The sequence below is a fragment of the Carassius auratus genome, chromosome 31, assembly GCF_003368295.1.
Source record: "Carassius auratus strain Wakin chromosome 31, ASM336829v1, whole genome shotgun sequence".
Taxonomy (NCBI): domain Eukaryota; kingdom Metazoa; phylum Chordata; class Actinopteri; order Cypriniformes; family Cyprinidae; genus Carassius; species Carassius auratus.
Genome location: NC_039273.1, coordinates 1770057 through 1780824, shown reverse-complemented (window position 1 = coordinate 1780824; position 10768 = coordinate 1770057). Strand labels below are relative to the sequence as shown.

Here is a 10768-nt window from a genome sequence, read left to right as displayed (position 1 = left end):
AAGCTATAATAGTAACTCATGGATATGCACAAAGAAACATAACACAACACGTAATTTTCTTCCATCACAGGCTCTGTTTATTTATAAACTGGTATAATATAGTACCTTTGTACAAAAATGTAGAAAACGGTAGGCAAAAATATCACTTACTTTCCTTGTAAATAGATGAGATAAATGCTAATATAATAAATCTGTTACTACTTTATGAACTTTTGCCAGCAAAAAGGTTTGAGTTGAACTGTGACAGATATAAAAACACACAGAAATGCAAAAACCACAAAATGTTTTTTTTTTCTTTAAAAAAGAAGAAATGATAAAAAGAACATTGTTACATTCTTTATCACAGCAATATGGAAGCACATGACAATGTGTCTAGCGAATCTCAAGTGTGGACTCGTCTCAGTGCCGGTCGTCTTTGGTATGCCACAGAAAGTGGAAACACTGGGATTTTTAAAGGGTTGCATTTGAAACCGCAGCCCTTGATAACACTTAAATGATCAAATGAGTTAGGCACAATGTAGACAGAGTGTTGAAATAACAGAGGACTTGAAACAAAACAAAAAATTAAATACTGCACTGTGTGTACCTTTCATGGAAACTTTAATAAAAATTCATCACTTCTCCTCAGCTCAGTGCTGTTGTCAGTGCAATGCATATGCATGCTAGCTTGGGTTATGTAGCACAGAGTACACTAAAATAAACCATAAACAAAACACTCAGTGCCGTTACCCTTTAACGTATCTGTCTGAAAGCAGACTAGTCAAATAATCAGAAAACAAACACTAAAACTTTGAATGAATATAATGACTCAAAGGCTCCTGTCTAGACCTAGAGATAATTAAAAAGGCTTCAAAATACTGTTATGTAATTTGCCATTATGACAGTTAGCGATGCATTTTATTAAGAACACTCTTTCTCTTAAGCCTAATGTTTATGCATGTACTCTTTACCCTCAGCTTATGCAAACAGCTTTTTTGCACTAATTAGTTGCTCCACAAGGTGGCGACAATTGAAGTGCAACCAAAACAGATGCCTGCTAGTTTAAAAGAGCACAGACTTTTTTTATTGCTTAACCTCTGAAGAGGAATAGCGCAGACATCGACAAAGATTCAACTTTCTGGTGCACATGTGTCGGCCACCTGTGTTTTTGTGCACTATTAAGTGGAGTATGCTTTGAAAGCTTATGCATTTGGCTGTACTCATACACCAAGTGTTCATGAACTGAAGTATACTTTTGGGCTTCATACTGAGTTTGTCCATCCGTCACAGTGTCCATGTGTCTCATCCGACGAGTTTTCTCCAACATGTCGTTCCTGTGAGGAATCAGAGAGGCCACAAAGGTCAAAGGCACTTGAGTCCTGACTTTACCGGTACTTCTAGATAATGTGCCAATAAGCTTCTTCCTTTACACATTCGCTCACTTAGTATTTCAGTCTTCTTGTGGCTTTTGAGCCAGTCCAAGTTTGTATATGTATCAAAAAGTAGATTTTCTTTATACTATCTCTCGCCATCATTTACAGTCCAAAGCTCATATTTACATTTTAAACAAGATTTCCATCAAAAACACAGTCTCACAGTAGTGACCGGAATGCCCCTTCCGTGATGTCATTAGGCCTCTGTGGTAATGTTTAGCAACATATTTTACACAATTACATGCAAAATCTGTGAGATCCCATGTTGGACATCAGCAGAACCATTAGTACCTGGTGCATGAGCAGGAAAAGGACATCCAGAGGAACCTCTAGTGTCGAAAGGGCTATAGAGTCTACATGCTCACATTGGATCAATTATATGTATATACACTTTAAGACAATGTGTTCAAATACTTGTTCTCCCCAGCAAGGGATGTCAACATTGAGGTCATGTCCCCGATTGCCATATTGGAAAGGCCACTTGGAAGGGTGATGGAGGTTTGGGGTGTGGTGAGACGGGAGGAGGTCTGAGAGGAGCACTGGTGGTGACCCAGAGGTGGGTTTACTGGACTGTAAGATGAAGGTTCTTGGTCATCAATGATGGAAGCAAAGTCAATCTGAGCGTTCTCCAAGTCCAGGTTTTCTAAGGCGTTGGACATGGGTGCAGGGTCCGAGTAGGCCATCGATGTGGGCTTGGTATTAGGGTCTATCCCTGTCAGGTGCTGCTGGGCCAGGCATGGACCATCTTGAATTTTCTCTATATCATGGTGCATGTGTATCTGGCCTGAGTAGTACATGGGGTTGTTGTTATTGGTGAATTTTTCCAAATGTTGCTGCTGCTGAACGGGCGGGAGACGGACTCCTCTTCTGGGACTGGCGGTGGAGTGGACGGGGCTCAGGTGAGTCGGGCTGCCCAGGTAAGCTCCACTTGTCTGCTGGGATAAGCTGTTTTGGCGACTCAGAGGCTTTCGTCCCTGAGGTGGTCGTGGCACCATATCCGGGCCGTAGCAGGATCCCTGAAACCCAGTGGTATTCTCCTTGATGGAAGCGGGAACTGTATTTTGCGGTGGGCTCATCAAGTTCTGATTGGAGTAGCATTGGAAAGAATTACCAGGATAAAGGTTCTGGTTAGCTTGTTGATGCTGTGGACTGTGCTGCAACATCGCCGTTTGTCCTCCCAGGTCCATGCCATCAGGCTTCCCAGAGAGACCATCGACGACTACCCTTTGCTCCTGCTGCTGTTCCCACAGGAGCGCTTGCTGGGACTGCACATAGTTCCTCACCATCATTTCCTTCATCTGATGCATTGGCGTCTGCGACCCACGGCTCTCCGCCAGTGCAAGATTTATCCCTCCACCGCTTGGGAACGATCCCACCTGGCTCTGCTGCGGAAGACCGGATTGTGTTCCCATCTGGCCTTGAAGGAAGTCACAATTCACATTGGAGGATCTGCTCATGAGACCTCGGCCTTGCGGCTGTGTTGGATACGCCTGCATATTCACATTATGCCGATGTAGAGGTTTGATGTTCTGGCAAGAACTGGATCCTCCTATGGATGAATGGAACTGCTCTGGTTTTACAGTAACTCTTTGATGGCCGGGGTCAGATGTAGGGTCGTATACACCCTGGTGAGGGTAGTGCTGTCCTTGCATCCCTACACCCTGGTACTGCGTATTGGTCTGAGGGCTGTGGAGATGGTTGGTCTGTCCCCAGGGTCCTGATCCGTCAGCATGACTGGGATAATGTGGTCCGGAAGGACTGAGCTGGCAGTTGCTCATGCCATACTCGGCCTGCTGTAGAAGACTGTTCGAAATGTCACCCTGAACCATCATCCCCGCGGCACAGATCTCGTCACGCTGGCCCTGGTATGGACCTTGCATTTGAGACTGGAAGACTTGATCCATGCAGCTCAATCCTTCTTGTCCGGGAGACATTTGACTTGCATTGTGAGGGTGGAGGTGAGGTTGCTGGTAGCCAATGTACGCTCGGTCTCCACCTTGGATCATGTTGCCTTGCTCTCTGCCATCAGCAGTCCCATGAGGATCCATAGCCATGGCCTCCATCATAACATTTTCAGTAATGCTCGGTGGACGAGGTGAGTACATGTGCCGGCTGAGAGAGGCATCAGATCCGCACTGCTGCAGTGCATTGCGGCGACTCATAAGGGACACGTTGCTCAAGCTGTTAAAGCGTTGCACCTTTGGTAAACCCTGCGGGTCAGCACCTGAGCGTACTGGATCGCTGGCGCGCCTTGTGTTGTTCCCAGGTGCCTGATGTGGATAAATCACTCCCGTGCCGTATTCGGCATTAGCACTGTGCCTCCGTGTGCCACCTTGCTGCAGAAATGGAGGAAGAGGTTGGCCATGGCATTCCCTCAGGAACCTTCCAGGGTTGCCAGGTTGGTCCATGTTAGGTAACGGGGTTGGCGGTGGGCCGCCTGTCGCTGCTGCATATTTAGCTTTCAGACTATACTGCTGCGCAGGAGTCAGACTCGGAAGACCTGGCAACCCTCCGGGGTTCTGGCATGATCCACCTCTTTGGCTGTTCTGAGGAGACAGTGGGTCGCCGGGAACATCGGCTCCCATCACAGACTGGCAATGACCTACTTGGGAAATGTCACTTGAGCGTCTGCTGGATAGGTAGGGCGAGACCATGGATGAACGGCGGCTCACTGTGTAGGCAGAGCTGAGGCTGCTGGTGCCACTTCCCCGTCGGTCATTCGGTGGGCAGGGCATTCCCATTCCACTGACTCCACCCAGATCCGTGGCAGAAAGCTCCATTACACGCCGGTTGGAGAGCAAGGGTGAAGGTGCACACATGCCCATCTTCTCTCCTGTTTCATAAAGGAAGCAGAGAAGGAAGCAGATGTAGCATTAGAATTATTCAATGGCAGGAAAATCATAGGATTGATGATTAATTTTAAAGCACAGTTCAGATGACCTCGCATAATAAATGTTATTTTTTTATGAATAAAAATAATAATTATGAATAAAAAATAACTTTAATTTTTTTATGTATAAATAGAAATAACCTGCAAACAAAAAAAGATAAATTAATGCAACAATAAATTTGTCGGTGTTTATATAGTTCTTTTGTTTTAGCCACAGTTCTTGTCTTACAACAAAACTTGTTAATTACAATAACAAATAAAAAAAAATAAAAAAATAAAATAAAAATAAAAATTAATTACAATAAATTGTAATCAGTGTTAATTTTTTTACAGTTTATTGTTTTATTCCGTTTTTGTCCTTTGACAGAAATGTAAATGTTTAATATTAAACAATGCAAAAATTAATTGCAATCAGTGTTTGTAGTTTTTTAGTCATTTTTGTCTTAAAAAAAAATATATATATTTATATTAAGTTGCATTATTTTCGATTAAGGATAATTTGACATTTTTTGTTTGTGTTTTCTGACAAAACTAACCTGCAATTGTTTTAAAATAATTTTGTTAGTACGTTTTTTTTGTAGTTTTTGTCTTGCAACAATTTAATAAATTAATTCCAATAATTATTATTTTAGTCATAATTTTTGTCTTCTGACCAAAATATCCCGCACATTGTAGCATGTCATATTTACTGATTTTAGCTTTTCTGTCTAAAGAGACATCTAATTTTAGTAGACGAAAATTACAATTTCACAAATTCAAAAACAAAAAAATGAAATGTTCGTATTAATTTGTGCAATTAGATCATTAAGCAATTGCAGATTATAATAATGTTTACACCTGTGCATTTATCCCACACAGCATTAAATTGCTTTAATGCATAAATATACACATAAATAATGCATAATATGCATCTGATATTTGTTACTGTTGATGAAATCAAAATAGCCATTCTCAACAAAACTTTTCATCAGATTGACAGTGATTGCAAACAAAGTGCTTGATTTGCTAAAGCTTTTACCTGAGAGAGCCGGCAGTTTATTCCCTGCGCTCCGCCCAGGTGGTGTTGACCGGCGAATTTGCTTCAGTTTGTCGATCTTCAGGTTCTCTAACCTCTTCAGGGCCTGAACGGACATGCACATTCCGCTCGACTCGGGCCCGCCGGTGTTCCCGGTGTTCTCCTCTTGTGTGGTCAGGTCCTCCAGACTCCCCGCCGCATTGAGGTTCATCTCCACTCCGCTGTCATTATTGTTAGCGCTCCCTAGTGGAGAACGTTCGCTACTACAAGATGACTGGCCGCCAGGACTTGGCTGGGATTTCTAGAAATGATCCAAGACATATTGTAGTTACTATTCACACAGCTATGCGCTACGATGGATAGCCAAGAGAAAAAGAGGACAAAGCGTGTCTTACCAGTGTGGTTTCTGGAGCGAGTAATTTGCAGTCCTCTCTGCTTCTCTCCTCTTTTTCTATCAGAAGTTCAGAGCTCTGTCCTGCACTGGTCAGACCCGGAGGACGTGGTCCGGTGTCTCCGCGGTGCTTTTTAGTGATGTGAGCCTCGGGTCCGTGCACCGTCTTCACGTGCTTCCTCAGAGAGCTCGGGTCGGTGTAGCGCTTCGTACAGCCCGGGATCTTACAAACGTACGGTTTCTAAAGGCCAGAAACAGAGAGCATGGTTGCATGTAATCTGCAGCTGTAGCGAAACGTTTGGAAACAACGCTACGTTTATGCATTGTTTAATTACAAACTTATTGCTTTTTCAGATCATGTTGTGAATTAATTTAATAAAGAATGTCAGGATGGATTGAATTAAATGTTTTGAGGCATGTTCTGCAATAATGATTGTGTTCTGAAAAGTGTTATGCATTGAAATAAAACAGAATTGCTGTTTTTCTGTATTTGTGTTTACAAAAGGAAAAATGGAGAAAGAGACATTTAAAAAAATAGTAATTATAAAAAAATAAAGCAGTGCAACTAATTAAAATATTTATAGATGAACCTCAAAGGTTGCATTGAACCATAAGTACTTTATAAAAGACAAAAAGCTAAAGAATAGCATTCACGTTTTTATAATAAATTAGTGCATAAAACAATTGCATTTTCTATTTTTTGTCGTAGCCATAAATTTCGTCCTGACAATAAATAACCTTTTTTATATATGTATAATAAATAAATGCAATGATAAATTGCAATCTGTGTTCGTAACTTTGTTTTATAATAGCAATGTTTTATAATAAATTAATGCAATAATAAATGGCATTTTTTGCCAATTTCTGACATTTCACAATAATTAATGTTATTTTACAATAAATGAATGTAATAATAAAGTGTAATCAATGTTTGTGCATTTCTTGGTGTTTTAGTCATAGCTTTTTCCGTTAACAAAAAAATTAATTGCAGTCGGTATACAGTTTTAAAACTTTTTCTTTTGACAGAAATATCCTGCACATTTTGTCATGTAACATTCATTTTAGCAAAACATTGTACGAACCTGCAAATGCATCAAAAACATAAAAATTGAATGCAACACATAACCAGCAGAAAACATATAATTAATAATTTTTTCGTTATATATATATGCGTATTTTATTTAGTTTTCTTTCCGAGTTTACCTCGTTGGAGTGTGTTCGGTTCTGGTGCTTTGCGCGGTCGGATGCATTGGAGAAAGCCTTGTTGCAGCCCTCGTGTTCACACACATAGGGTTTCTCTCCGGTGTGCGAGCGCAGATGAGTCTTCAGGTTCTCCAGACGCGAGTACGCTTTATTACAGCCTTCGAACTGAGACGCACAAACAGAAACATCTGCGTCACATCAGTGTTTTCAAGAGCGTTCCCACACCGAGCGTCAGAGCGAGTACTCACAGTGCACTTGTGAGGTTTCTCTCCCGTGTGTCTGCGCATGTGCACCACCAGCATGTACTGGGCTTTAAAGGGCCGCTGCTCTCGAGAACAGTCCGTCCAGTGACACACGAACTCCTTCTTCTCTCCGTGGATGTGCTCGTTATTGATGTGCTGCACAGAGAATCAGAGGAGAAGCAGATTAAAAGCATGACGAAACACTAGAGATGCTCGATGGAGGAAAGACCACCTTGTGCCAATGTTATTAGTATTGTTCACGCACTGTTATCATAATTATTAATATTTGGAATTAGCTTTTAATTTAATATTTTCAGTTTTCGATTTAATTTTAGTTTAAGTTTTAGTAATTTTGTAATGTTCTTTATTCAGATTTATAAACATATATATATATATATATATATATCATTCTATTTAACTTTAATTTATTTAATTTTATATTATAGTATTTATTAATATTTTGAAAATTAGCTTTTAGTTTTATATTCTCAGTTTCTCAATTTAATTTTTATTTTAGTAATTTAGTTATGTGCTTCAGTCATTTTTATTAAATATATATATATATATCTCTCTTTAACTATAATTTATTTTTATAAAAATTTTCTATTGTAGTATTTATTAATATTTTTCATTAGCTTTTATTTTCATATTCTTGTTTTCAAAATTATTTATATTTTATATTATATTTTAATATTTTATTTTATATTAGCTTTTACTTTTATATTTTCAGTTTTAAATATAATTTTAGTTTAAGTTTTAGTAATTGTATAATGTGCTTTTGTCATCTGTACTAGTTTGTTATATATACTGTATACACACACACACACACACACACACACTTTATATTTAATTCAGTTTTAGTACTTAAGCTTAAAGTTGTTTAAGTTTTTCATTTAATGTTTTATTTTATTTCATCTTTAATTCAATTACAAAACCCTTTTTTTTTCTTTTGCAATACTTTAACAATAACATTTTTTAAATCTTGACACAAAAACAAATATCTTATGAAAATTTGCCATATAGCACAGAAGTCATATGGACGACTGTTATGGGGGTTTCAGTGTGTTTCTTTCTTTTTTAGAGCTTTAGGATCTATTTCTGTAATGAAGACAAATGTTCTCCTTTTGTGATTAACAGCATGCATGTTGAGTAAATGACTCTCTCTCTCTCTCTCTCTCTCTCTCTCTCTCTCTCTCACATGCACGAGTTGCTCCTGAGTGTCGAACTCTTTGCTGCAGCTCTCCCAGTGGCAGTTTGTCTCGTAGATGGCTTCTGGTTCAGGTTTCTCCTCCTTATCCAGATCATCTCTGCCCTCCAGTAAACCCAGAAGAGGATCCTGCAGAAACCAGCGCAGGAGCTCACACACCTGGACGCACTCGGGCAGTATGAGTATAGAGACCAAGGTTTGTGAGTTCACCTGTGTCCCAGTGGAGGACGGACTGGCCACGTCTCCCTCCGAATGCTCCTCCAGACTCTTGATGGTGATGTTGTCCATCACGCTGCCCAGAACCGGCTCGGTCTTCAGCTGCACACACACAGCAGGGTCAGTGTCCTTTACACCATTAAAACACGATTAATAAGCTACAGTAAAATAAATACCAGGTGAAAAACCTATTTCATTTCAGTTCACTAACTGAAAAAAAATTCACTAAAACTGAAATAAAACATGCCAAACCTAAATAGTAATATGAATTAATAAAAAATAAGCAAAAGCACATGAAAAAATTACGAATTTCCATTTTAAGTTATTAACTGCTAAATAAATCAAATTTAGCTAAAAAAAAAAATCAAATCCAAATAGCAGTAGCAAACAAAATCATAAAATTACAAATATTCATTTAGTTGAAGCACCAAAAGTACTAACTAGAAATAAAATAAATAAACTTAAACTTAAAATGACAAAAGCACATAACGAAAGGATCCATTTCTATTTAGTTTAAGGTACTTAATGCTAAAACTGAAATAAATAAAACTGAGCTAAAAACTGAAATAAAAAAATAAATCCAAATAGCAGAATTTAAAAAAAACTGGAAAACCACATTAAATTACACATTTAAGTTAAGCACTAAATTAATAACTGGAAAAAGATCAAACTGAGCTATAAATGAAATAAAAGAAATCTAACCTAAATGGTAATATGAATTAAAATTACACTAAAATTACTAACTGGAAATAAAATAAATAGAAAGACCAAAAAATATATATATTTTTTTACCTACATAGAAATATTAATGAATCAAAAAATAAGCAAAAACATAATTAAAAAAGCAAAAACAAATTGAACTTAAACTGACATAAAAAACTTTTTTATCAATTCCAAATAATAAACAAACTGGCAAAACCACATAAAATAATAATAATAATAAATGTCCATTTAGTTTTAGTTGAACACTTAAATGACTAACTGGGTAAAAAAATTAAAACTGCATTTAAACTAAAACTTGTTTATATATATATATATATATATATATATATATATATATATATATATATATATATATATATATATTCATATATAAACATAGAGTTTTAAGTTGATGCACAAAATTACTAAAAATAAATAAAATAAATGAAAACTAAAAATGACAAAAGCACATAACAAAATTAACAATTAGCAATAAAATGACTAACTGAAAATACAATAAAAAAGAAAAAAGACTAAAACTGAAATAAAAGGTTAAGCAGTGCATAACAAAAGACTAAAAATGTAAAAATTACAATAAAAACTGAAAGTATGAAAACAGCAAACTGTATATATTAATAAGAACTAACAGTATATGGGTGACACTGGGTTCTGTGTGAGAGAGCGACGGACTCACGTGTGTGTGTTTGTGCGGAGCGTGAAGTCTGGGGTGGTGTGATGGGACGGGGTGAGAGCCGTACATGTTACCCTGAGGTCTGGACGGGTAATTCATGGAGCCGGAGAAACCCAACGACGGACTGAAATCAGAAAAACATCTCTCTTTAATGCATCAGAATCATCTGTGTTTGTGAGGAACTGTGTGGCGTTTACAGCAGATCTTCACCTCATGGTGCCCACAGACAGATGCCCGTATGAGCTGGCAGCGCTCGGCCCGCAGCGAGAGCTCACGAAGGCCACCAGAGAGTTGGGCGAGGTGCGGATGACCGTCTGCAGGTCCACACTGGCGTCAGACAGCGGAGAGATGGACAGAGCGCGCTTCTTACTCAGCTTCAGCATGGAGCGAGGCGTCGAGAAACAAGACGCTTCCAGACACACACAGACACCAGAGAACAGATAAAGATGCATCCAGCGCTTCATTCATGTTTCTAAACCACTAGCATTAGCATGCATTAGATAGCATTACATAAACACTGAGCTACTGTTATTGCATTGCACATTCAAGTAGTTAATGCATTGTGTATGAACAAGGACTAAAAATGAGCAATAGAATATTTAGAAGGTTTATTAAGAATATTTATAAAAACCTTAATATTTAGGGTTTTCAGAACAGAGTTGATTAAAAAAATTATAATTAATAAAAAAATATAATATATTAACAATCAAAATTAAACACTTATATTTTTTACATTTCAGTAAAGCTTAGTTAAAGCAATAATAAATCATAAAAAAAACTGGGGGTTAAGAGTTGATTT

The 10768-nt window shown here is 38.2% G+C and overlaps 1 protein-coding gene across 4 annotated transcripts in view; it reads right to left on the bottom strand.

The window, feature by feature from the left end:
• Positions 1–59: 59 nt before the first annotated feature.
• The window catches only part of gli1 (GLI family zinc finger 1), a 42868-nt gene continuing 32159 nt past the window's right edge, over positions 60–10768 (bottom strand). For 3 of the 4 annotated variants that reach the window (XM_026212920.1, XM_026212921.1, XM_026212919.1), the window contains 9 exons: positions 10180–10378; positions 9973–10093; positions 8571–8678; positions 8352–8489; positions 7160–7309; positions 6912–7076; positions 5713–5949; positions 5321–5618; positions 60–4245 (listed from right to left, as the gene is read on the bottom strand). In XM_026212920.1, coding sequence (XP_026068705.1) covers positions 1805–4245; positions 5321–5618; positions 5713–5949; positions 6912–7076; positions 7160–7309; positions 8352–8489; positions 8571–8678; positions 9973–10093; positions 10180–10378 — 3857 coding nt within the window. In that variant the 3' untranslated portion in view covers positions 60–1804. The remainder of the gene's footprint in view (positions 4246–5320; positions 5619–5712; positions 5950–6911; positions 7077–7159; positions 7310–8351; positions 8490–8570; positions 8679–9972; positions 10094–10179; positions 10379–10768) is intronic. The other variant, XM_026212918.1, reaches the window with a different exon arrangement.